The sequence below is a fragment of the Mastomys coucha genome, unplaced genomic scaffold, assembly GCF_008632895.1.
Source record: "Mastomys coucha isolate ucsf_1 unplaced genomic scaffold, UCSF_Mcou_1 pScaffold22, whole genome shotgun sequence".
Lineage (NCBI taxonomy): Eukaryota > Metazoa > Chordata > Mammalia > Rodentia > Muridae > Mastomys > Mastomys coucha.
Window position 1 is genome coordinate 260011878 of NW_022196905.1, and position 27998 is coordinate 260039875.

The 27998-nt window shown below is 52.0% G+C and overlaps 1 protein-coding gene across 2 annotated transcripts; it reads right to left on the reverse strand.

Moving 5' to 3' along the window:
• Nucleotides 1-502: 502 nt before the first annotated feature.
• On the reverse strand, nt 503-27998 carry Fbxo31 (F-box protein 31). 2 transcript variants are annotated; one of them, XM_031341630.1, is made up of 10 exons: nt 27627-27998; nt 15706-15777; nt 14010-14096; nt 9742-9818; nt 9279-9446; nt 8304-8378; nt 4694-4803; nt 3876-4029; nt 2467-2813; nt 503-932 (listed from the first exon to the last, which is right to left on the reverse strand). In XM_031341630.1, the coding sequence occupies exons 1-10, from the start codon at nt 27922-27924 to the stop codon at nt 710-712; spliced, it is 1611 nt and encodes a 536-aa protein (XP_031197490.1). In that variant the 5' UTR covers nt 27925-27998; the 3' UTR covers nt 503-709. The 2 variants fall into 2 exon arrangements, with proteins under 2 accessions (XP_031197490.1, XP_031197491.1); XM_031341631.1 differs by lacking the exon at nt 14010-14096 and having other exon boundaries at nt 27627-27996.

Below are 27998 nucleotides of genomic sequence, written 5' to 3' on the forward strand. Positions count from 1 at the left end.
AGCACAGCCGTGAAATGAGAGCATTGAGGATGTGGTGTCCAACAGGACAGGCCCTCCAGATAAACACATATGGAGACCAAGGGACAGCATGTGGCTGCTGGGGACAAGCAGGTGGCTGGCCTGACAACCTGGCTCTACTGCCAGAGTAGGTGTGGTCCAGAGGTCACCAGGGGCCAGAGTGGCAACTCCCTTGCAATTCTTGGTGGCTCCTAGCAACCAGGACAGGAAAACAAGTCATGGTAGAATGCCCCGTCCAAAATCTAAGCAAGCTAGTGAAGAAATGGAAACCCATTGGAGTCCGAGTCACCATCCCACAGAGGCTTGCCTCCCAGCAGTGACGGTTTAGGTCATCGGAAGGGAACAGGTGCAGCAGAACCCTGCCCCCCACAACCCATGGTGGCTGTGTTATAACCCTTCCTAAAGACAGATTCGCTTGCTCCAGAGGACCTGCAGGCATCCATTTGATGATTCTCTGTGCCGCAGGCACCAGCCATTCAGCTTGATCCTGGCTCAACTCCATTTATTTTCCCACCATGCTTATCGTTCACCTTCATAGCTACCAACAAATCAAATGTACAAGAGTATGTTACACACTATACAAGAAGTGTCCCAGGGCGACCGGGACCCCGGTGAGGAGGTGTGCGTTCATTTCTAAAGTGCATGCTTCCCCCACCCAGGCCCCCGTGCGGCCTCTCCACCCACGTGGAGGTCAGGAGGTGAGAGACTGGATGTTCCTGAGCATCTCATCGAAGGCCTGTGGCGATGGCGCATCGGCGTTCTGAAAGGTGGCTTGGACTCGGCTGTACAAGCTGAAGGACTTCAGTTCCAGCCACAGAAATCCAAAGCGGTCCTCATCAAATAGGACGAAGACGCCAGGGGTGCGCTCAGGGCTGGTAAAGCCATGGCCAGCGATGAGGCCTGTGCCATAGAAACTAGAGGAGAGAGAGAGCATCATCAGAGGGCAGGAGTCCACACCACTCGGTGCACACTGCTACAGTTCAGACAGTCATTTCCATCACTCCCTGCCACAACACAGCAATTGGCAGATGGGTGCAAGGAGGGCCTGGCCTTACAAGGCCAGGGTTAGTTAGGTTCCAGGTTCCTAACTGAATTCACTAATAAGCACATGGGAGTCCTGGACACAGGTCAGGGCCCTGAGCCACTTAGGTAGTCTGTGTACAAGAGACTAAGACTTGCCTATCTGTGACCCAGAAGATACTGTGGCAACTGAGGTTGGCATGCCAGGCAGGCCCACCAGGAACTCTCCCACACCCATCCCTGCGCCCAGGCATGGACACTGCCTGAGGCTGAGCAGAGTGAACAGCACTACAAATCAGAGGCTCCTCAGATGAGGAAAAGCACGTCCTTCTCCAGACAGACAATCAAAGGCCATGGAGCCCAGAGAGGGCCACAGAGATCTCTGCCTCAGAGTGCAGGGGCCTGGCCTTTATTCATCTATGTAGAACAGCCTGAATGACCGTGGTGGGCCCAACAGAAGCTGAAGACAGTGGCCAGGGCTAAACAGGCAAAGGTCGAGAGGGCATGAGCTGGCATGGTGCCTATATGTTTGGTTGCAAGTCAGTGGCCCACCACATGCAGGGGTGGATGGGGAGGCAAATGTCACCTCTCCCTCAGCAGTGCTGGCACATATGACAAAAGCCACCAAGGAGCTGGCTAATCTGAAAGGCCCCAGATGCAGCCAGTAGTGGGAGGAGAGACAGGAGTCAAGCAGCCCCCTGAACGGAACTCACCAGTGTGAAATGTGTATGGTGACGCCACCCACAGGACGCCCAGGCACACTGCAGCACTGGGACCCTCCTCTGCTGCCCCTACTTGACAAATCTGTGGGGCATTTTCCTTGTCTCTCTCTTATCTGGCTAGCCAGGTAGGTTATCTTTTAATCCACTGGCGAAGTTTTGCCATCTGTGCCACCTGAAGTGGCCTGTGTCCTGGAACTCTTGGAAATCCCACTGTAGGTCCTTCTAGGATGGGTGCTGTGTTTGATCTGCAATGGTGTGTGCCCTGCCAGCCCCGCCCCAGGTTCAGGATTCGAATGCTGCTGGTACTGCTCTGGAAGACTGGGCCCTTCAGCAAGTGGGCTGAGCTGCAGGAAGGAGTTTACTGAGGACAGCCTCTTTCCTGGTTCACTTGTTATCTGCTTCTGCCACACACTCATGGTGGAAACACGGCTCAGCCCCCAACACCACCACAAATGGCTGAAACCATGAGCCTAAACTAGACCTTGAAGCGCAGTAAGATGGCCCAGTGGGTAAGGGCATCTGCTTTGAGACCTGCTGCCCTGAATTCAAGCCCTGAGAGCAGCATGAGGGTGCAGAGAGCAGATTCACAGCTGTCCTCTGACCACCACATGCACCGTGGCACGTGCACCCTCCCCGCAGGGATCCCTCCATCCTCTGAGGAGCACCCAAAGCTGTGCTGGCTGAGAGCTGGGCCTGTGGTCCTCACCAGAGCCGGCAGGTGCGGGGGTAATCCTCATTCCTCGAGCTGACACCCACAGGAAGCACAAAGGGCTGCCCCTGCCCAGACGAGGCCGACTGCTCAGCTGCCTCAGCTCCACTGCCAGGCTCTTTGCTGTCCTTAGCAGGCGGCCCATCAGGGCCCTTGGCTGAAGGCTCCAGGGGTGGGACGGGACCTTCGCCAGCCTCCTGCTCCTGCCGCACCTGCTCCCGGACCTCCAGGACGATCCTGGAGAGCTCATTGAAGTTTCGGAGGTTCTCCACATCCGGCAGCTGGATGCGGCGTTGCAGGTCAATCTCTACAGTCTGCTGCCCTGCGGGGATGTTGGGGTCACCCTGTGGAAAGGGCAGTTGACAATAGTCAGGAGGACTGGGAGACCCACAAAAGCCTCCCAGCCTGCTCAAGCTCTGCTGGCTTTGCAGCAGCGTCTCACAAGGCAAGAGATTCTGAAGGCTCCCTAACAAGCTGGCTCCCAGGATGGGCCAGAGAGTGACTCTCACTCTCTCTCTCTCACTCTCTCACTCTCTCACACTCTCTCTCTCTCTCTCTCTCTCTCTCTCTCTCTCTCTAAGAAAGAAAGAGACAGAGAGAGAGAGAGAGAGGAGGGGAGAGAGAGAGAGAGACCGTCTTTCTTTCTCTCTCTCTTTTTCTCTTTTTCTCTTTCTTTCTTTCTTTCTTTCTTTCTTTCTTTCTTTCTTTCTTTCTTTCTCTTTCTCTCTCTCTTTCTCTCTCTCTCCGAGGTGGTTAGCTGGAGTGCAGGCACACACAGGTGCTGCTGGGCCTTCAGACCCCCACTTTTGAAGTATGTGGGCCCTCCCAGGGTCTGGTCGACAACAGGCCAGAAGCTCAGTTCCTGACCCTGTGCTGGTGGGATGCTAAAACCTCAAGGGAAGGGCTGGGGGCTGTGCTACCACATAGCTGGGACCCTGATTCTAGATCCTACCAGAATTGTGGGTGGAGTTTCTCCCAGAGCAGAGGGACATGAAGCCTAAGATCCTCCTCCAGAATTCAGTGACAGGGGAATATGGTGGCAAAGAGGCCTTGGCAAGGAGCAGCCATGTGTATAGCCACTGTCCAGAGCTCAGAAGAGGGGCTTTCTCTGAGGCTCAAGTCCAGCCTAGCCCACAGAGTAGCCACACCAACATGAGCTGTGGGGAACCCGCTGGGGCAGAGAGTCCCAGTGAGGCTGCACTAGGGTGTTTGCCAGGTAGCGTGGATCCCTTTCCCAAATTGCAGCTCATCAGAACCTAGGAAGTCTTGGATATCAGCACTGGAGAGGACTTAAAAATCAGCATGCCCAGCAGTACAGGGTAGCCATCCACTGAAGCCTGTGCCTTCAGAGCACAGTGGACTCATGCCTACCCACCAGGTGGCTATGAGGCATTGGTATGACTCACCGTGATCTTAGTGCCCCTGGCACGTGAGCCGTGGAAGCTGAGCATCACAATTTCCAGTCCATGGCTGCCGTAGGTGCCCTTAAAGAGGCCGGGCTTGATGAGGTCATCAGGGTGGCTGGGTGGGAGGTAGATCCGTCGGTAGGTCAGGCAGTTACTGCACCAGGGAGGTAGAAGAAGCAAGGGGCTCAGCTTAGCTAAACAGGCATCCTCCATGCCTGAGTAGCCACTTGGCTAAGCCATTTGCCCTAGACCTTAGGCATAGCCCTCCTGGCACCCATGTGCACCCTCAGTGCCTAGGAGGGCAAGCCCATGAGCACAGCACAGCTCAGTACTACCCTCAGAAAAAGCCTATGCCCATAGCACTGGGAGAGGGCATGGCCAGGCACAGAGCCAGAGGCTACAAAGAGGGACACTTGGCTTCAGCACACACACACACACACACACACACACACTGGCCACTTGATGGCTGTGCTGGGGTAACACAAGCCAACAGATACCATAGTAGGGGTAAGAGATGGGGCTGTGCTCACAGCACCCACAGAAAGGTGACCTACACCCATGATACGCAGAGTTTCAGAAAGGGGGAACTAAGTCCATAATATCCACACAGAAAAGGAAGAATAAAGTGCACAGAACCCAAAAGGGGGAAAATACTGTGTTCACAGTACCCAGAGTAGGGAGAACTGTGTTCATAGTACCCAGAGACTGGGGATAGCATGGTCCCACAGCCAGGCCACACTCTCCAGAGAGGAACTGTACTCACAGCTACAGTGAAGTGACTACTTTGCACTCACAGCACCGCAGAGGCCTGGACTCACTCATACTGACTGGTGTAGATGAACTTCATCAGAATCAGCTCCTGCATGTGCTCATGGAAGATGTCTTCCAGCGTGCGGCCCCACTCCTCCCTCAGCCACGTCCGAAACTCCTTCAGAGAACAAGGGCGTGGGAGTCACCAAGATGGAAAGGGAGAGGCTGCTGTGTGTCACTGAATGAACACTTCCAAGCTGAACAGGCTTCCGGGTGGGCAGGCGTGAGCAGGAGCTGTGGGCACCTGGGGTTTGGGTCTGAGGACGGCCCACCCGGGAAAAAACAGAGTCCCCACCTTCCCAGGATGCACAGCCTCAGACTCCCAAGAGGGCAGCGAGGGCAGCGAGGTCACAGGGCTTCTGTCAGGCAAGCCCAGGGCCAGAACCCATGCCCCGGGCAGCAGCGAGTGAACCTGGCTGTGCCCATGGTAGGAGACAGTGATCCACACTGATTCAGCTCCACCCTGTATAGCCCGGGAGACCTCAGGCACCTGGAAGAGCGAGGGCACAACAGGGCCCCTGCCAACCCAACCAGAAGGGACACTACCAGTGGCTGCCAATGAGGAACAGAGCGGGACCTTGTCTGACAGATGGGTGGATTCTCCTTTCCCACGGCACTTATGAAACTTGCTGAGTCCACTCAAAGTATATTTATAGAGGAGGGGCCTTCATAAACATAGCATGTGAGACCCAGTAACTCATATGCACTGTACTGCCATGTTCTGAAAGTCCTGTTCACTTAGGACAGCCTCTGATCACTGAGGACAGGTAAGCCCCTGCTCAGGAACCTGGGAGCTATTGTGGGACCCAAAGGAAGCCAGAGAGACAACACAGTGCAGAAGGGGAATACAAAATCTTTCAGATTTCTGTTTCCAACATCCCATACAGAGTGGGGCTTGAGAACACAGTGTGCACATGGCCGGCTACTATGCGGGCCACAGAATGCAACACACTGACTCAAGAAAAGGCAAGTTGGGCATGCTGGCTACAGCCGTGGGAAAACTCCACTCTGTAAAGACAAAGATGCTCTGCAAACTGACTTGGAGGGCCAACGCCTCACACACAAGCTCACCACCCACCACACTGAGAGGCCAGAGGGCTCATGCTGGAACTCCACAGAAATGCAAAGAATCCAGACATGGGGGAAATGGGAAGACACCACAAGCCCTCCTCTACACCACCCAGCCATGGTCAGACAGCTGTCTATGATGTGAGGACCAGCAGGTAGGTCCCTGAAGCCATAAGACAGACGAGACCAAGATGTGGCCCACTTTCAGCAAGGAAGTCCAAGCTCTGACTGAAGGTAAGTCTCCAACCAACAGAGCCATCCCTTACTCACAATACAACAGGCCACAGACATGACCACAAAGCAAACCTTTTCTACTCAATACTGAGGGGAGGGGTCAAGACACTAACAGGAGACCACCGTGCCTCTGTTTAAAGGGGGAAGGGAAAGCAGTCTGCAAACTGGAGATAAGGCTTTATAAAAAGACCCAGAATGACCCAAAATATTTTTTTGTCTTATAATTAGGCTCCAGGGGATAGAGAGATGGCTCAGCGGTTAAAAGCACTGACTGCTCTTCCGGAGGTCCTGAGTTCAATTCCCAGCAACCACATGGTGGCTCACAACCATCTGTAATGGGATCTGATGTCCTCTTCTGGGGTCTGAAGAAATGAACTTACATATACATATATATTCATATATTCATATATATATATATATATATATATATACACACATATATATATAATTTTAAAAAATAAATAAAATTAGGCTCCACTTAAACCCCTCATACTGAAGAGATGGCTCAGTGGTTAAGAGCATTGCTGCTCTTCAGATGGCCTGAGTTCCTGAGTTCAGTTCCCAGCACCTACACCTAGTAGCTCACAATGACCTAACTCCAGCTCCAGGGGACTGGACACTCTTCTGGACTCCTCTGACAAATATTCACACACACACACACACACACACAAACTGTAAAAAGGAAGAGTTAGGCATATCTCTCTGTGCTGGAGGCCAGCCTGGTCTACACAGTAAGCTCCAGGCTGACAGTAAAACCTGCCCCACCCTCAAAATTAAACCTTTCATTTCAGTGGCTGTTTTTTTTTTTTTTAAAGTTTTATTTATTATATGTGATACACTGTAGCTGTCTTCAGACACTTCAGAAGAGGGAGTCAGATCTCACTACAGGGTGGTTGTGAGCTACCATGTGGTTGCTGGGATTTGAACTCATGACCTTTGGGAAAGCAGTCTGTTCTTAACCGCTGAGCCATCTCTCCAGCCTCCTCAGTGGCTGTTCTTATGGAGGAACACAAGAACATGTTTTTATTTTAAAAGGAACACACATTTTTATTTATAAGACTCAAATAGGTAACAGACGAAATAAAACCAACTGAGTGGGAGAAAGACTTCAGCATCACACTGAGCTAACTGGAGCTAACATCACCCAGAGGCTGGCCTGGGACATGGGGGCTCATTAGGAAGCCTCCGGCACATGCATGGAGTCAAGGTCTGAAGCAGAGTGATCACCAGGGGGAGTCTCAGCTACACAAGGACAGCATCAGTGCCTGGAACCCAGCTCAGGAGTGACTCTCACGTCCATCCAGGGGACACGCTGTGCCTGGCACTGGACAATCACTATCTTATGCTCCCAATGGCATGAGGAGACAGCCAGTGGTGATGACAGAGCTGTACTTCCTCTCTCCCCACCTCACTCCTAACCAGACACCCAGCTCCTGTAAAGTACATGCTCCTCATTTCATCCAGGAGCACACTGTATTTGTAATCAGGAAAAAATCCTCCCTTCAAAGCCAACGCGGCAGGTAAAACCCTAGAATCCCATCAGGCATCTCCAAAAACTGAACCCACGACCTCTGTTAAGGTCTTAACAGCCGAGGGCCGCATTGGAAAAAATGAGAATTCCAACAGTCTCACAGGGCATCAAGGGGAGTTTGTAGGAAACCAAAGTTAAATGGTATTGTCAGGACAGGGACTCTGCCAAGTGCATGCGCTGTTCACCAGAACACCCCTGGGGGTCTCCACAGACCCTGGAAACTGAGAACGTGGCTACAGGTGTAGCCATCAGAAATGGCTCCAACAGGCTCCAACAGACACCCACACTCAACAATTCCAAGTTCTTCTTAATGGTGGTGTGGCTCAGATGCTCACAATCAAACCTCAAAAGCAACATAAACTCACGTGCAAATGGCCAGAGGCCCAGCACATGGGACATCCACTGTGCTGCCATGCCTAGAAACCCAGGCCACCAGGTCTCCTGAGTGAAGAAAGCGCTCTAAACCACCCTCAGAGCCCCCTGACTGCACATGGAGAAGCGGATTCCTGAAGTGTGAGTGGGCAAGCCCCCACCAGATGGTTCGGGGAAAGCACAGTGAGCGATCGCAGCCTGATCAGAGAACATAAGTGGTGGATGCTTCTGTAAGGTGGACTGCAGGCACACTGCACAGACAGGGCTCAGGGGACAGAGTGTCACGCTTCCAAATGATGGGCCCTCACATGGTCTACCTAACCCAACAGGAGGCCAGGCCAGTGCCCACAAGAAAAGACAACCAGCCACGCAAATGTCTTTCCACAGCCTCCCTCCCAGACTCCAGGACTCACCTCCTGCCTCCCACCGGACATCCTGTGGTGATCTGTCTGGTTACACTTGGTGGAAAACTCATCCCTCTTCACAATCTTCAGTGTGACCACGGAGGAGAAAGGACGAGGAGAAACAATGAGTCCCAGAGTCTACCAACCATGCTCCCCACCAAACCCACTGAGACCCAAATGTGTCCAGTCTGGTGGTACAGGCCTGCAATAACAGATACCTGGTAGGCTGAGGCAGGAGACCCAAGGCTCTGCCAGAGTAAGAGGGGGAACCCCAGACCAGGCTGGGTAACCCAGTGGACTGTCTCTAAAAGGAGGGCTAGGGTACGTAACTCAGCCTCAACAGTGCTAGCTCTGGCATGCTTGTGATGGACCTACAAGGACCTGGGTAGTAGTGTGGGCATGCAGGCTTATAATCTCAGAGCTGGGGAAGTAAAGTCGGGTGGATCTAGCCAGCCTAGCAGCCCCAGGTCACAACAAGAGACCCTGACTCAGAACACGAGAGGGATGGCTCATAGATAACAACGAAGAACACTTGAAGCCAGGCCCACCTCCACATGGATGCACACACGAGCCCACAGGCACCCTCACACAGGTAAGTATATTCACACTTGCATCCTTACACAGGAGAGTGCACACCCACAGGCACCATCACACAGGCGAGTGCACACCCACAGGCATCCTCACACAGATGAGGGCATGCACACATGCCCACCCAAATAAAATTTTTAAGGGGCAATGTTCCAGTGGGCTCTGGCAACCCCTATCTTCACACTGCCTCACACAGTGTGGGGAAGACCCTTCCCCATTCCACTGAGCTGGACCACCCACAGCCTGCAGCCACAGGGTTATGGCAGAACTGTAACAGGCTACAGTTGAAGGTGCCTGGCACCCAGCAGGATGGCACCGGGACTGTGACAGTCAAAGGAAAACAGCCCCCCCATGGCACATGCATGTCATATCACAGGGGACCCAGCTCTCCTCTACCTGGATGTGGCCATTGTGGGGCCCTTTGTGGCCGTACATACACTCCACCGTGGCCGACTTCCTCTCCATCAGATGGATTCTAAACAGCGGCTTGAACCTCATGGGGTCACCCACATGGGGGTCATGAGGAGGCAGGTACATCCAGCCAATGATGAACAGTCCATCCACCTGCAGCAGACACAGTGGTCACGCCAGGGAGCTCTCTCTCAGTCAACAAGTGCACATCAAAGCCTGTGTCCTCCCGCATGAGCCTGCAGCTTCTGCATCCAGGAGCTCAGGGCTCTGTGGCTTTTAAACAGTCCAGGGGCACAGACAGAAGACAGAAAGACTGCTTAAAATAACATCTGTTCACTTGGAAAGTAACATCTGGCCCTGAGAGGAAACCCCAGGGGCAGCTTCACTGCCCGTCTCCAGTGTGGACACTTCCTTCCTGCACAAGAGCCACCATGAGGCTCCCACTCACCACGACGTTCAGCAATCCTCCGTACGGCCCAATATCTGGCTGCCACAGCCCCAAAATGTGTCTGTATCGGTGAAGCACTGTTGGGAGAGGAGGGACACAATTACCAAGCATGCTCCTGGGGCAGAGGTGACAGTTCAGCCTGTCTCCATCACCATGGCCACTGCTTCTGTTCACAGAATGACAGATGGGAGAATCAGGGTGCTCCCGAAGGCCACGGAGTCACAGACAGCTACTGAGCACAGCTCACACTCAGGTTAACCAGGCAGGATCACAAAGGGATAGGGACCAGAGGCCTTGGCCTGGGATTCAGGGAGAGGGACAGCCCAGCCTTTGGACACAGTTTAAGAACTGCTGCCACTATCCCCAGGTCCAGCCCAATAACTATCATAGGTCTTCTAAAGGCAAGGCATGGGTCACCAGCTCAGGCTCTCAGCCTTCTAGACACAGTGAAGCAGCCATGACAGCTGAGCTACTGACAAGCAGCTCAGAGACACACACAGAACTCACACAGAGAAGGGCACACTAATGTGGACATCTTTCTCTGAATGCACCAACCACCAGCCACATTCCCAGAGCTCCAGTATGAGGCTGGTTAGCCTGTGACACCACCAGCCGTTGCCAAAGAACTGCAGGAAGCACAGGCTGTAGACACACCAACCCCAGGGACCACAGCTTCCTAAAGTGGCCTCGTCACCTGTGTCTGAACCCACAAGCACAGCATGCAGCATGTGAGCCTGGAGTACGGGGTAATGGGGGCACACGCCTAGGAATGTCATGCTATGTCATCCTGCAACATAAGGAGAGAGCTTAGAGGGCGTAAGAAGAAAAAGGCAATGCTCTGCCATCACTTACAGCTGAAAAATAATATAAAAGAGAAAAGCTAGTGAAATCACCCATTTCAGAATCATCTGAGGAAATAAACTGCAACCACAAACATTAGTGACCGTGTGCTGTGGGAACAGGGACGACGACTCCATCTGGTAGGGTATTAAGTTACACATAAATCCTGGGAAGAAGCCAGCCTCCTCCCTTCTCGCTCGCACCAGGGAGAGAGCTGGATACCCAGACAAGAAACAAGCCACTTCCCCCAGCAGTTAGTCTATAGCTACCTACAAAGTCCACTGAACCAACCTGCCTCCCAAGGCGAGTCCTGTGCTATCCGGAATGACAGCCCAGGATCACCCAGAACAAAGCCAGATCAGCAAGATTCAGAAAAACAGCACAACTCCAAACATGGCTCCCACCCATGCTGGAAAAGAACCAAGCTGTCTTCAGGTCTCTCTGCAGACCATATCGGTGAGCCTGGGAGTGGCCCCACACTTCCCTCTTGTCCAGAAGAAAGATGCAACTAATAGTCCCATCTCCTCCTAGTCACTGGGTCAAAGCCAGCCGTCGATGGAGCACAGTAAGAATCAGCAGATGAGCTCACCCTGCGCGTCTGCTGCTCGACATTCTGAAGCGTTCCCTGACACTCTGGAGGTGTCAGTGTTAGTGGCTCCTTGGGGAGGGGAAGGTCTGGAGCTCCGTAAGGGGTTTCCCACCACACCCCAGTGTGCAGCCCAGGGATCTCAGGGGCCATCACATCCTGTTACCAAGTCCTTCCCTGCCCTCAGTCCTTCCTGCACCTGCCTCAGACCTCAGGAGTATCACCTGGCACCCACTGTCACTCTGAGTGACACATACAAGGATGGACAGACAACAGCTCCACCCAAAGACGGACAGGTGTCCCTGAATACTCTACTACATTGGCATGGCACAGATCTGTGGCACCTTGTGTCAGTCTGGGACAGTCCTACCCTCAGGACACTTCTCATGGCTCTCAGCCCATCCAGCCCAGAAGCCTGGGGTCCAAGGGCCTTCATTCACAAGTCCCACCTCAGCCCCTGTGGGTGACAAGAATCCAGGTAGGGCCTGGTTCCAAAGTTCATGGGGCAAGGTGTCACAGCAGGCTGGTGAGATAGCCCTCTGAGAACCCAGCTGGTGCCATGTGCCTGGAAGCCAAAGGTGAAAGGGCAATAAGTGAGCTGCTGGGCCTTGTTTTCTTCTTTTCTGCGACACCATGGGCTACCAGGGGCTCACCACCAGAGATGCCCCTAACAAGTGTTGTGTGACTCGAATGTACTTGAACCTTGGCTGGACAGCCACGCCGACCCCACCACTCTGCTGCCAATGACAAGCAGCAGAGCCACCAAACAGGAGGCTGAAATCCCGGCAAGGAGGAAGAAGACTCCATACTCTCCACAGACCTCTGAGAGGGCTGGGCATCCAGGCAGTTCCAGAAGAATCTCATGTGACCCTGCATAGGGCCAGTTGTCCTCATGGCTTCGCAGCGCCATGCACCACCCCCCCTTAGGTCTGGCAGGACCTGCTGCTCTCTCTCTCTGCTCAGCAGGGAGGGCTGCTGGGCCCAGGACACAGTGTTCTAAAAACTCTGTCCAACGCTGTGTGGGATGTGCCTCCACTCTTGCAAACCGCCAGCCCTCCCAAGCTCAAGCCCTGCCCAGGTCCCGTGCCCCACCATGCCCAGGTCTTCCCATACCCTGATCGCGACCTTGGCAGTCAGTCCACCTCTGTGCCAGCCAGTGTAAGCAAAGGTGCGTGTTAGCAGCTATTCAAAGTGCCCACACACGGCCCAGGAGCACGCCAGACAAAGGCAACATGTCACAAAGCTGGGACTGTCCCTGAGGGGAGCCGGAACCTGGTATCCAGACCTTGACAGCACTCTGGGAAATAAGTCACAAGCTTTTCGCTGCTTTTGTTGGACAGGAAAAGGTTATTCACAACTTGTTTGTTTGGGGGGTTGCTGGAAATAGGCCTTGCCTCAAGCTTACTATACGGCCAAAACTGGCCTTAAATCCAAGAGCTAGCATGGCAGGCATGACCACTCCAGCTCTGGTCTTTCTTGACAGCTGAAATCCTCTCTCCCATCCTCACAACATCAAAAAAAAAAAAAAAAAAAAAAAAAAAAAAAAAAAAAAAAAAAAAAGTCTCCTGCACCCAGTCAGATAGGAAGGCAGATGGCTTTTCTTAAATATCCATTATAAGCCAGACAATGATGGCACATGCCTTTAATCCCAGCACTTGGGAGGCAGAGACAGGCGGATTTCTGAGTTCAAGGTCAGCCTGGTCTACAGAGTGAGTTCCAGGACAGCCAGGGCTATACAGAGAAACCCTGTGTCGAAAAACAAAAAAAAAAAAATTATAATTTTATTTGTTTGTGTGTGCACACTCGTGCCAGTCGGAACCTGGAGGCCAGACAACTGGATGGAGTCCGTTCAGGTAACCAGGCTTACAAGGCAAGCACATTTATCCACCCTTTGTCTGACATGGGACATGGGAAGGAGAGGCATGGGAATTTTCTGAGCGCTCACATGAGTAACTAACAAACGTAGAGATTGGTTTACATTTCTTCTGGGGTCTTTTGGGGAGGGGTGTCTTATTTTGTTTTTGACAGTAGTCCCATTCTCTACCCCAAGCTGTCCTGGAACTCACAGCAATCCTCCTGCCTCAGCTTCTTGGGTGCTGGGCTGACAGACATGTGGCACTGAGCCCAGTTACATGTTATTTTAGAATGGAGGAGCCTTAGAGGCCTCTACATGGCCTTCTGCTCTCTGCTCTTCCTGACTTTTTTTGCAATTGCCTTAAGAAATATTAGTGAGATGTTCCTGCCCAAACCCACAACTGTGCTGTGGAGAAAGAAAGAATATCTTGTGTATAATATGGATACATCACCTGTCAATTAAAAAGCCTATGGCCTATGGCTTAGACAGGAAATAGAAGGTAGGATATCCGTGAAGCAGAAAGGATTCTGGGATAGAATCATGCTAAAGAGATTTGCTCTGGAAGATGTAAAAGAGACAGACACTTGATACCTGAGCATAGGTAACTAGCCACGTGGCAGAATATAGATTAAAATAAATGAGTTATCTTAAGTTATGATTCTAGTCAGAGAAGAGCCTAGCTATATGGCCAAGGTATTTCAAAATATATTTGAGTCTGAGTCTTATTTCTGGGAGTATGGGGCTGGGAGGCAGAACCAGATGTAACTTCTACAGTGCTGCCCAAGACCCTAACAGCTACTGTGGAAGCCCAGCCCATACACAGAGAGCCTAGGTTACCACTCAGCACAACCCACCACAGCTGCAGCAGAGCAAAGGAAAAAAGGGCTGGGACAGCATCTTCCAGGGCAAGGAAGCGAGCCTGCCCGCCTGCGATCACCCACGCAGCAGCAGCAGCAGCAGCCACAGCGCAGGGCGTGAGGTACGTACGGCAGGTGTACACATCTCTGTACTCCATGTGCTCGTAGTCAGGGAGAATTTTCATGAAGCGTCCTGACTTCACGCGAGGGTTTATACCTGAACAGACACAGCAGGAAAGGCTGAGGGTCCCCTCACACGTGAGCAGCTGCCATGCGATGTGACCTGGCATCCTCCTCCTTTTCCTCCTCCTCCTCCTCCTCCTCCTAGGGGTCAGGCTGCACCAGACTGGCCAGGTGCAGCCATAAACTCAGGTGGCCCCTGTGGCTCCCTCACTCCTTGTGACAGCTCCCTGGGATCCAGAAGTGGGAGAGCAGTATGGCTGACAGGCCCCTAGAGTCGTGCAGGTTGCGTCCCTACAGAGGCATGGCCTCATGCTTTCCATGTCCTCATGATGTGTGTTTTAAGACATCACACCTGTCACTGCTGAATCCAGACTGGCCAGCGCAGCCACCTGCTTCAGGGACTCAGGCTGACTCTCCTCAGACATCAGTCCCAGGTTTAGGAATGTTTGCAGACTTTCAAGATCTCAGCCCCCATACTTCAGCGAGACTCACTACTGAAGTAAGGTAAGTTCTGGCCAATGCAAAACAAACAGCCAGGTGCTAAGAAGCAGGCAGCAGCTGGCTCCATATTCATAGAGCTGGCTCCATATTCACAGAGCTGGCTCCATATTCACAGAGCTGGCTCCAAACAGCAGACTCTGCTGTCCTCAACTGCCCGTCTGCCTCCACCACACAACACCATCTTCCAGACACTGTACCCAGGAGGATTCTCCCACAGGACAGAGGAGCACAGCTCTGAGGAACACCATCCATGTGTGCTCTGTGAGCTGTCACAGGACACTGACACCTGGCCAATGTCCACAGCTGTGTCTCTATGAGGATGAGCAAACTATGCTGTTGGCTTGTAATAAGGGTCAGGCAGCCACGTAGCCACCTGACCACAGTGTGGGACATATGAGCCCCACAGATTCTAAAGAGAGGCTAATGGGGCACAGGGATGCTGAGTGCTTAGAGGGAGAGTCTCTGGGAAGTAAAGGAGCTGATGACCAGGGCTGATGAGCTCTCAGAAGAGGGAACCAGAGCTGAGGGAGGATGGGGAGCTCAGAGCAGAGGCAGCCGCTCTGGAACTGAGGGAGCTGATAGAGAACACAGCTCCACTTCTCCATTCATGCAGGCCGGGGACGTCTCAACAGGCTGCAGGCCCAACTCACTCCAGAAGGCCGGAGTGTTCCTACCCAGCCCACACTCTCAGCTCGTCTCTGTAACAGGTGCCAGCTGCCACTGGGCACAGCAGACAACTGTTCACTGAGGCAGAACCACAAATGCTCTCAGCAGGATCTAAACGGTTGGATATGCCGCTCACCCTGACCTGATCAGTGTATGTTGTGTACATGTACTAAGGTCATTGTAGCCACAGATACATACAATTGTCATGTATGTTACAACAGAATATATGGGGTGGAATGTGGGTCACAGACAATGAGAGCATTTGCCTAGCACTGAATCCCTGGCAGCACCAAAGTAAAATATAGATTAAATAAATAGAAATGCAAGCCCCGGATGCCTTTATCCGTCATGAACTTAATTAAAAAGATTGTGTCCAGGACAGCAGCAGCCATCAACCCCATTGACAGTCATGGCTGCTGCCCCTTACTGAGCTCTGGTTTAGAGGCAAAGGAGCAGAATACAGAGGACTGACTCACGCTTTGCATAGACGTCCCGGCAAGACACGCCCGTGATCTCCAGCTTCCGCAGGTTCTCACAAACGCCATACTCTGCAACAAAAAACATGCTAGATGTAAAACCAAGAACTGGCAAAGTAGCAGAGATGGTGACTGTGACAGGGCGGGGGACTCAGGCTGACACTCCCTCATCCGTAGGAATCTGCCTTCACTGTGTGATCTATCTACCCACTCACAGACAAAGCCCCTGCAGTGCTGCAATGAGGGCCTCCCATCTCTCCTGTCTGCTCTGCTCTGGTCCAGCAACCTAACTATACAATGAGCTAAGAAACTCCATACTCTGGAAATGATGGCGACCATTCGCATCTTTATGAGATCTGTAATGCTGGTGTTAGGTCCCAGATGGCCAGAGGCCCACTTAATGCACAGTATGTATGGCTGGACCTGATCTTACAACAGATTCTGGCAAGCAGCACCCAATGTCCCTTTGGTAAGCTCCCCTAGTCGCTGAGGGCAATGCAAATGGAATGCACTGTCCTTTCTGTCAAAGGGTTACAAAGGCTGTCCCATCTTCAGAGAAATCTGTAACGAGGTACCTGGCAGAAATCCCTCCCTAGTCGGTACTTTGATCAAACCAGAGCCAAGGCTGCACCCTGCTCACGAGGGCCACTTTGCTAACAACTGTCCCTTTAAGTTAGCCAATGGTGTGAGAGGGTGAGGCGAGCTCTGACCACTCAGAGTGAGACGTAGGGCCTCTCTTTGACTTAGGAATAAAAGCCAAGTGAGACACCTCCCCCTCACCCCCACCCCCGCCAGCTGTGTGGCTGCTGGCTTCATCTGGCACAGCTACCCACAAACACTTCCACAGAAGGGAATCTTCTTCCTTCTCTGAGTACTTTGGACAATGTGGTGATTTTCTTGACACCGCCGACCCATTTCTAATACCACATCAGCACAAAAGTGTTCAGCACCCTCCTACCTCCTCCACCACCCCACACCACCCCCACGGTCACCTATCCGCTGATGTGTGCAGCCTTCATCCTGTCACAGCCCCACCCCACACCTAACTCATCTCAACTAAGTGCCAGCCTCCTGCCTCAGGTCTCCGGGTAGGAGAAGGGGAAACAGCCAGCAGCACGATTAATTGCACCAGCCCTCACCACTGAGCAGCCTCCACCCACAGTGCCATCCCCAAGGGCTAGCCAGGACCCACTGCCAGAACATCCAGGAAAGCCCAAGGCCTCTCCATTAGCACCGAGGCATGAGGCACAGAGATCATGTGAGCTGAACAAAGGACCATGAGTCAACAGTGGGACCCAGGACTGAAGCCAGGTGTCTCTTAGTGGTGAGCACGTGGTTGTAAAGGGCAGGTAAGAAAGCCATGGGTCCCAGAGACAGCTAGAGCTCACACTTCCAGTGTCACGCCACATGCAGGGTCAGGCTGGGCTTGGTAGCACAACCTCATCAGATGTTCACAGTTACCTCTCTAGGCAGGACTCCAGCCTTGCCACACGGTGGGACAGTAGCTGTCTAGAGCAGGACAGGATGCAGCCAGTGAGGGGTCTCTAAAGCCATACCCTCAGCACTCCAGCTCTGATGATCCCCAGAGACTGGTCTTTCCCCCCTCAGTAAAAAATGCCCCTAGCCCCATGATCTGGACAGGAGGGAATGTTTCAGAGGCGGGCATCCAGGAGGCTCTCTGGGCAGCTCTGGTTGGGGGCAGGGGCTCCAGCTTTTTACAAGCTTCCTCCCTTCACTCCAGGCCCCAGAGAGCACACTTCCACTCAGCATTCTCTCAGCTGTGTCTGGCTGCTTTCTCCAGAGGGAGGATCCAGGCAAGGACCCAGCACAGCAGGGGGTGTATGGGGTGTATGCATGTGTTTTTGTGTGTGTGTAAGTGTGTGTGTGTGTGTGTGTGTGTACGGATGTTACTGATGAATAAACTTGGAGACTGAGTCACACAGGGGTCACAGCTGAGTTCCAAGGCCGCACACCTTGGCACATGCTGCTGGTGAGCTCATCTCACCACCAGCTGTCTGTAAGGCCCCGCCTCCTCAGCAATTCTAACTGGAGGGAAGGATGCTCATCAACAAATGTACAAGACGGGCAGGAAGTGGAAAGGCCGTGGGTCAGCAGGGTCAGGATGTGGGCATCTCATCCGTGTGTCTCTGGCTCACCTTCCGGAAAGCCACCATACCCCCAGATGTGCTGAGTCAACACAATCTATCTTGGCAATTGATTGCTGCAACTGAGTGATTCCTATAAAGTCAGCTAAGGAGGGAGGGGCTGATACAAAGTCAGTGACATGGCCTAGACCCAGGAACCTTGAATTTGACAGCTTTGGAGGTGTCCTTGCCAACTGTACTAGGAAGAACCAGAACCCACTACCAGGCACAGCTGGTCTCACTGCACAGCAGGTGCACAAAGTGGGGGCGGCGCCAGTTCTTCATGCTGTCTAACCTGATCCCCTTAAGCTGCCTCCACTCAGGTCCTCAGGCCTATGACTTATCTGTGTGACCTGCCTTCCAAAGCCAGATGGTGCGGATGAGGAAAGCATTTCCCAGCCCGCTGATCTCTGGAGCAGACCTGGGGCCTCTGAAGGTGGATTGGGAGCGCTCTGCTTTTTACTGGTGCTTAGATTTCCAACAACAAACAAACCAGGTGTTGCGGCTATCCCAGGACTTGGAAGACAGAGGCAAGAGGATCAGAAGTTCAAGGTCATCCTGAGCTGCACAGTGAGTCAGGGGCCAGCCTGGGCTCAAGAGTGAATTCCAAGCCAGCCAAGGCCACAGTATAAGAAGATGTCCGAAGGTCCTGAGTTCAATTCCCAGCAACCACATGGTGGCTCACAACCATCCATAGTGAGATCTGACAACCTCTTCTGGTGTGTCTAAAGACAGCTACATTGTACTTAGATATGATAATAAATAAATCTTAAAAAAATAAACTAAAATAAAGGGGCTAGGCTAAACTGGAGAGTAGCCATTCCTAACTCAGCAAAAGCTGTTAGGGTAAATATAATTGTCCTTGCATCTCTCCAAGCTGTGGCAGCCAGACTGGTGGGTTGGGAGTCCTGACCAGCGGTGGTGTCCGCGGGGACTGGGAGTGGGCTCTGAGGCGCACCACCCAAAGTGCAGAGTTGGATCAGAGCAGCATTTAGCAAAATGCCTGGTCAGGTGGAGCACATCTAGACAAGAGGGCAGCAGCCTAATGAATGCTCCCTGGGCTGCCCATTGCCGTGTTGCCCGGGTGATGTGATCTTGCAAATTATGATGTTGTGAGCATGAACTCTCAGCAACACCAACTAGGACTAGGCCGAGTGTGGTCAGACCCACGTAAAGGCTACAGAGCTCCCCATCTACCTTCAGAGACCCCAGGTCTGCTTCAAAGACCAGTGGGCTGGGACCGCTTTCCTCATCCTGCACCATCTGATTGATGCTTCCACACAGTGCTCCCGTCACTGAGGAGCAGTGACTCAGTCTGATTCTTCTACAGCCTAACTGCGGCAGAACTGAGAGCTGCTGGAGTGTGCCACAGTACAGGTGAAGGCAGCGAGCCACTGTGGGTTTTTCCTTCTCACCCACCGGCAGAGAAGAGCAGAGTCACTCTGACCCCACTGCTCCTCCTGTCCACAGAGGGCTAAGAGCAATCAATCCCTCATCCTGGCACTGTTGTGCACCCCCTTCCCACAAGTCATCAAAAGAAGCTGCCCTTAGCTCAGCATCCCGCACCAGACCTTGGACAGCCACTAGGTGGTACCCACCCCTGCTTCCAGGAAAGCTAACAAGTGCTCACTGTCATTCTGAATCAAGCTCAGCCATGAGGACTGAAGGTAGCAGGCCAACCAGGTTTGGTTTTTGTTTTTGGTTTTGGGTTTTTTGTTGTTGTTGTTGTTGTTGTTGTTTGCATGGCACTAGGGATGGAACCCTGAGCGATCCCAGCCGGGTGCACAGTGCTCCTAAAGCAATGAATTTAGCGCTGCAGGTTGGCAGTTTCTCGAACTGTACTGACGTGGTATAGTAACTCTCTTTGAGAAGCACCTACCCCTCAAAAGGTAGCACAGGGAGAGACAAACCCTGAGAGGGTGTGTGATGTGCATGAGCGGGGAGCAGGCAATCTACAAACCTGCATTATCCCAGGCCAACAGAAAATTCAACTTAGACTCAACGGTGGCCCAGCATGTCTGAGGCCAGGCTCAGGCCCGAGGAACTAACAGCAGGGTCTCTGGAGATGCCAAGCTCCTTGCTTATATGCCCTTCACATCAGCCAAACACTAAGGGTCTGTGGGAGGTCAGTAAATCCTGGCACAGACATGCAGAGAAACTTCTCTGACCCACACTATGTAGACAATCTTTGAGGACCTGATGCTGTGTAAACCCACGACCCACAAACACCATGAGATTCAGCTTCTGAACCCTGGAGCATCACTTTCACAGATTCAAGCAAAAAGAGGAGAAGCTTCAGGGGCAACACTGAACCCCAACATTTCCTGTAATGGTTTATATATGCTCAGCCCAGGAAGTGGCACTATTAGGAGGTGTGGCCTTGTTGAAATAGGTGTGTCACTGTAGGTGTGGGCTTTAAGACCTCATCTGAAATGCCCGAAGTCAGTCTTCCACTAGCAGCCTTAAGATGAAGAAGTAGAACTGTCAGCTCTATAGCATGCCTACCTGGACGATAATGGACTGAACCTCTGAACCTGTAAGCCAGCCCCAATTAAATGTCCTTATAAGAGTTGCCTTGGTCATGGTGTCTGTTCACAGCAGTAAAACCCTAACTAAGATACTGCCTTCATTAGCAGGGACAGTTCTGGGGCGAGCAAGTCAACAACTGTACTTCAAGGAACTGAACTGAGCATAGACACCCAAGGGAAACTGGATTTAGAACGTTTACGGGTCTTCTGGAGGTTGCCTTACAATTAGCAGACTGACCTCAGACTCGTGGTCCTCCTACCTCAGTCTCCTGAGTGTTCTGATCACAGGTAGGAGTCTCTATACCAAAGCTGTTGCATATATTTTTATTCCAATAAATAAAAAGCAAAACAAAATAAAACCTGTCACTTCAAATACTACAGAAAAGTTTAATGATTAAAAAAAGAAGAAGAAAAAGCCCAGGCAGTGGGTTTAATCAATCCTTTAATCCCAGAACTCCAAGGAAGAGGCAGGTGGATCTCTGTGAATTCAAGGCCAGCCTGATCTATAGAGCAGAGTTCCAGGACAGCCAGAGACACACAAAAAGGAAAGCAGGCCTGGTTCAATGGTGAACATCTTTAATCCCAGCACTTGGGGACAGAGGCAGGAGAATAGATCTCTAGGAGTTTGAGGCCAGCTTGATCCAGGACAACCAGAAACATAGTTCAGCCCTGTCTCAAAAAAAAAAAAAAAAAATGGAAAGAAAGTGTACTAGCATATGGTTGAATCTGAGGTAGGAGGATCACCTACGGATCCAAGGCCAACATGGCTACATAGTGAGTTCTGGGCAAGCCTGGGCTCAACTACAAGAAAAAAAGGGGGGTACACGAAAGAGGGGCTAGAGGTGTTAAGGGAAAAATATTCCATATTTGAACAGAAAAATGTCCAAAAAATATTATTTTAAAAAAGTACTTTGAAGTCAAGTGTGGCAGCACACACCTTTGATTCCAGCACTCAGAAGGCAGGGAGGCAAGCAGATCTCTACCAGTTCAAGGCCAGCCTGATCTACAGAGCGACTTCCAGGTCAGCCAGGTCTATAGTCAATTCACTGGATTCCATCCTGCAGAGCTGCAGCCTCTGAACAAATTTCTACCCAGTAAGGCCAGCCTGCAATGCAGTTGCTCCCTGCACATGGTCTCATCTTGCAGTCACTGGGGACTTAGTGTCACTCTTCCTTGATGTGTGTCCCAGAGGAAGTCCCACACAGACAGCACAGAGTTGGCTCTGGGCACGGACAAGGGGCCAGCAAGTAAAACTGGACTCCCGCAGGGGCCTCGGAGGCAGATTCCTCATTCAGTCACAGGACCAGGCCATGAGCGCAGTGGTGACAGATAAACTCACCAGCAACAGGGTAGACACTCAGGTCACCCCTCCATGCATGGTTTCAGCTTCAGACATAGATGTCTGTCAAGGCACAGGCACTGGACTCAGCCACTGCGGTGGCTGCAGGAAACACGTGTCTCCTCACGTCTCTTTTTTAGATTCATTTATTTTAATGTGTATGAGTGTTTTGCCTACAGGTATGTCTGTGCACTATGAGTGTGCCTGGTGCCCAATGAGGCCAGAAAAGCATGTCGGATCCCCCAAGACTAGAACTATAGAAGGTGGTGAGCCACCATGTGGGTGCCGGGACTCAAGCCTGGGTTCTCTGCAAGAACAACCACTGCTTTTAGCTGCTAAGCCAGCTCTCATTTCTTTTTTAAAGCATTTATTTTATTTCATGATTATGAGCGCTTTGCTTGCATGTACATACGTGCATCATTAGCATGCGGTGCAACGTGGAGGCCAAAAGAGGACACTGATCCCCTGGAACTGGGGTTACAGTTGGCTGTGCAGACCATGTGAGAGCAATGAACTGAACCCAGAACCCTCTGGAAGGGCTGCCAGTGCTCTAACCACTGAGCCACATTCCCATCCTGGACAATCAGTCTTAAGTAAAGCAAACCCAGAATATCATTCCTAGAGTGCCTACACTGTCCATGAGCACCTGATCATTCAGGGGCTAACAGACAGACCAGCCGAAATGCACACACAGTTGGTCGGCACGGCCTCTCAAGCAGCCAGCAGAGGGCAAGCAATCTTCATCTCCAGGAGACCGTTTCAGGAAGCCCAATTCTACCCTCATGAGTACCCCAGGTACCCCAAGACACTGCAGGGCGGGGGTCGTTGCGGGCAGAGCCCCCATTCACCTGCAGTCTGAGAGGAGGCTTTCCTGGACCCTTCAGAGGTCTGGGGCATGGGACATTCCTGCACCAGTGCCAGGCTTATGAGTCCTGGTTAGCCTTTCCCTCGCCACTGGGGACAGCTGGGTGGCTGCCAGAGGACGGTGACTCAGTGGCCAGGCTTCTCTGAAGGGAGAGGGGGTGTGCTGGCTTCAGGAGGTGACTGTCTCCTCTGCAAGGCTGTGTTTACACTCAGCCCAGAAGGAAAACACACCCAGTTCTTCAGACTCACAGTGGCCGTCTCAGAGAGCCAATCACCCAGGTCCACCCACTCCCTGTGGCAAGGCCATCCTTCCCTTACCCCTGCAGGCACAGACTCACACCCAGCCTTAAAAACAGCACACCTGGCAGCCAAGTGAAAGGCCTCACAGGTTGGGTATGGAAGTTAACCCTTAAATCCCTAAGCGGGGAAGTGGCAGTACACCCATCATTCCACTTCAGAAAGGGAGGTTCAAATCCAGCCTGGGCTACCAAATGAGACCTGTCTCACAAAAAGTAAAACAGGTTTAAATTTGATGTATCCACCTAGCACCATGGAGGTCAAGGCCAACTAGGACCACAAACCAAGAACCTGTCTCAAAAAAAAAAAAAAAAAAAAATCAAAAGCAAGCTGAGAGTCAAGCCCAAGCCCAAAGCCCAGTGGTAAAGAGCTCACCTCTATCAGGTACAAGGTCTGGGTTTGATCCTTACGCCACCACTCACCAACAAAAGCCTGAAGTCAGGCATAGTGGCTCACATCTGTAATCTCAGCACTCAGGAAGCTGAGGCAGGAGGACACCCTAGGCTACAGAATGCAAGGGATCTTGCCTCACTACCCAAAACAAAAGCATAAAAACACAACTCAGTGGGCTGAAGGGATAGCCACACCCAGACTCTTTTCACTTTTTATTGAGACACAAGCTAACCTTAAACTGCTCTTCTGGAGGTCCTGAGTTCAATTCCCAGCACCCACATGGTGGCTCACAACTATCTGTAATGGGATCTGATGCCCTCTTCTGGTGTGTCTGAAGATAGTGACAGTGTACTCACATAAAATAAACTAAATCTTTTTTTTTTTTTTTTTAAATACTACCCAAGAGCTGATCTGCTTGCCCAGGGAGGTGTGAGACTGGGGGACAGGAGAGGAATCTCTCAACTCTGGGCCTTCACTCCTCCAGGATGTGGACAGGCCCTGCCCCTCTATTTCCTGAACAGCCCGTGTCTTCTGCTGTGCCCCTTCCACGGGTGGGCTCAACGTGCCTACTGGACATTAAATATCCCTAAACGGGCATCAGAACCAAACGGAACACATCAGAACTGGCCAGCAGCAGATCTGGGTAGAGCATTAACCGCTGAGTTCCGTCAGGCAAGGGCAGGTATTTGAGGTGCTCTGGGGACTTAGGGTATATTGCCAGCAGCAGATCTGGGTAGAGCATTAACCACTGAGTTCCGTCAGGCAAGGGCAGGTATTTGAGGTGCTCTGGGGACTTAGGGTATATTTACAGCTCTTCCTTTCCACAGGACACAAATACAGTTGGCCTTTGGCCATGGGGGTGATGCGTCAACAAAGAAAAAAATGTTTATGCCCAGGTGACTGGGTGCCTCTGGAGAAGGCATTACCACCTATGGCACAAGCCACAGAAGCAGGGCAGAACTGGCTTAACAGGAGGCAGCCTTTGACCTGCCCAGAGAAAGACTTCCAGAAAGGATCCCATTATCGCTCGCTAAGCTGTCTCAAGTCACTCCACATCCTGACCAGAACAGAGGGGCCAAGGCAGCAACTGCTCCTGTCTCCATTAGGACGCAGGCCCTGAGGCACTCTATCAATAGTCTAACTGATGACACCATCCCAGGGTCCTCTTGACTTCCCAGTCTGAGACCACCCTACCCCGAATTAAAAACAGGTTTGCTTTTTCATTTGTTTTTGTTTTCAGCGGTAACGAGAGTGGAACCCAGGGACTCACTCACACTGGGCCAGGGCCCATCCTCTGAGCTACCCCCGGGGCTCTTTTCACTTTTTATTGAGATAAGAGCTAACCCTGAACTCTAGCCCAAGCCAGCCTTGAGTTTCTGATCCCACGGCCTCAGCTTCTTAAAAGCTGGATTACAAGCCTGGCCTCCAAGGCCTCCTCACAAACTTACTAAAGCAAATGTTTGGTCAACACCTTGACAGCCAGTCCTGGCCGAAGTCTCAGCAAGAATTAATTCCAGCAATAAATTCATAAACACTTAAACCAGCCTCACCTACTCCCCTAGGACACACCACCAACAGGGCCTACCCAGCACAACAGCCCTGCCGGGAAACCAGAGGCAGGGAGAATGCAGGCCTGCTCATGGGGAGGGAGGGGCTATGTGCTGTTTTTCACAGACTCCGAGAAAGAAGATGCTCAGGGGCTCAGAGAAATAAGGGCAAGACTGTCTCACACACAGCAATCCCCCAACTCCTCAGGAAGTTAGGCACAAAGAGACTGCCTCAGGGAGACCCACAAATCCCAGGACTGCCACTTAACCTGTCCCTCACCCCATGGATCAGAGTACACCTTCCTGAATAGCCAGGTGGCCTGGCATGGCCATGAACCAGTATGTGTACAGACAGAATGAAGAGTTCAAAGCCAGCCTCTTCTACATTGGGAGATCTTGTCTCACAAAGGGCTGCCAGGAACCCAGTCACCATAGATCGCGCTCAGCACCTTAGAGTGCCAGAGACCACCCAAGCACAAACTTTGTTTTTGTTTTTTGGTTTTGTTTTGTTTGTTTGTTTGTTTGTTTTTGTTTTTCAAGACAGTTTCTCTGTATAGTCCTGGCTGTCCTGGAACTCACTCTGTAAACCAGGATGGCCTCCAACTCAGAGATCCACCTGCCTCTGCCTTCCAAGTGCTGGGATTAAAGGCGTACGCCACCACTGCCAAGGAGCACAAACTTCTAAGGCCAGGAACTACCACAAGAGTTCAAAACCAAGTGAGAACAAAAGAAACATAAAGTGGAAATCCTTCCAGATTACCTAAATAAAACCAAAGACCAAAGGGAAAAAAATGCAAGATGAGGGCTAAAGAGATTGCTCAGCAGTTAAGAGCATGAACTGCTCTCATGGGGGACGGAGTTTGGTTCCCAACATGCACAGAAGGGTGGTTCACAATCATTTCCAACTCTAGTTCTAGGGGATCTTATGCCCCTCTTCTGGAGCCAGTAAGTAACTGCAACCTCATGCATACACACACACATAAAAATAATAATAATCTTCTTTAATGCTAGGTGTGGTGGTTCACACCTGTAATACCAATACTTTGCAGCCTTTTGGTTCCCGAGCCTTTAATTTCTCAAAACTGAAATTCTGGTGTAGGTGAGATGATTTGCTCTCTAGTCATGGCTCTGAAATCCCACCAAACTGTCAAGAGTTGCAGCAGTGGAAGAGGGGGCTAGAAGAGGCTCTCCCCAAGCTGCCCCACTGCCTTCCTCACTAGCAATAGGACTCTATACATTTCTGTTCACAACTCTCAGAGTGTTCCAAGCTCCAGTTCAGTTAGCATGGCTGGAGCACCCCTTTGAAATCTCTAGTTTCACAGAAGTCTGTGATCCTGGTCTTAGCAATGACCTACCCAGACCCCCTACAATTCCCCCAAGATCAGCACAGACCCAGCAGGCCAATGGAGAGCACTCTGAAGTGTCACAGATGCACACACTAAGCATCGGGTGAACACCAGTCAGCTCGGCAGGTTAAAGAAAGCCCTTGCTTCACAGGCCAACAACCTGAGCTCCATCCCCTGAACCCATAGAGGAGAAGTTCTCAACCTGTGCCTTGAGAACCTGAGGACCTACTGGGGGTTGAGTGACCCTTTCACAGAGGCATCTAAGACCACTGGAAAGCACAGATATTTACATTACCATTCCTAACAGTAGCAAAATTACAGTCATGAAGTAGCAACGAAATAATTGTATGGTTGGGGGGTGGGGTCACCGCAACATGAGGAATTTGTATTAAAGAGTTGTGGCATTAGGAAGGTTGAGGACCACTGCCATTGAAGAAGATGTCCTCTAAACTTGATGGACATGCATGCATGCCCCCCCACACACACTAATAATAATAAACAAGAGTAATTTGTAAAAAGAAAAGACAGTGCTCAGAGAGAAACTGAAAACAAACTTCACCTATCCTATGTGACTAAAGGTTACTACTGAGAATTCTCACAAAAGAAAATAAGACAAAAGACAAACAGGACATTACACATGGGCCAAAAGACATACCAAACAGCTATGTTCAGAACTGAGGGCTTTGCATACTTCTTATAAAAGCCTGGAACCAAGGTGCCCCTCAGGAAGGGCACTGCCACCAAATGCTCCCACTCAGATTTGGGGTAAGATTACCCCAACTTCCCACAGTGGGTAAGTGGAGACAAGCCAGAACTCTGATGTCAACCGTGAAATTACACAAGAACCCTGCTGCAGGGACGACCTGGGGAAACCTCTTCTCACACAGCCTGCCATCCCACAATCCCACTTGGGCAAGTGCAGGCCCACAAAGATGAACAACCCCAGAGGTTTCCAGGAGATAGACGTAAATCCCTTGGATTTCTACAAAATGCACAAAGCAGTCTCCAGCGTGCTGTGGCCAGAAGGCAGAAAAGGCCGAAGCCCACAGTCTGAGCACTAGCCTGTGTGGCATGCAGGCAGTGGAAACCCCTGGAGTCCCCTTTACCAGCAAGGCTCCAGGACACACACCGACAAGCCACTTAGGCTCAGTACCGTGCAGTATGTACATGGACAAAAGGCCTTCCAAATGGGACTGTGACCGCTTTGCGTCCTCATTCTTCCTGCACCGGGAGGGTGGGCTGTAGGTTTGGTTTTGGGGGCCGGGGATTGGGATTTTTAAAAACAGGATCTCACTCTGCAGCCCAGGCCTTTTGACTGCCTGGTTTTCTAAGACAGGGTCTCACGCTGCAGCCCAGGCCTGCTAGCTGTCTGGTTTTCTCCCTCTGCAGCAGGCCTGGTTTGGAACTCCGCACCATGCTCCTGCCTCGGCGGAGTGACCGTGATAGAGGATGCACCTGCTCACCCTCGCGGCAGCGCCGTCTCCAGATGGTGTCCGTGTGCAGGATGCGACGGAACCTGCTGCAGACCTGCGCCAGGCTGGGCAGGTCAGTGCCCGGCAGCGACGCGAAGATCTCCACGAGCAGCTCCGGCGGGAGCTCCAGCAGAGAGCAACGCGCCGGCCCCGCTTCTATGCGCTCCTCCTCCGGGTCCGTGTCCGCCTCACTGTCCGCCGCCGCAGTCTTGGCCGGGCCGCGGCGCTGCTGGCGCCGCCGGCACCCACGCGCGGGGCCCACTCCGCAAAGCCGAGCACACACCGCCATGCCCGTCACCACCGCGGACGCGCGCACGCGAGCGCGCACGCACGACGCTCTGCGCAGGCGGCGAGGAGGCCGTA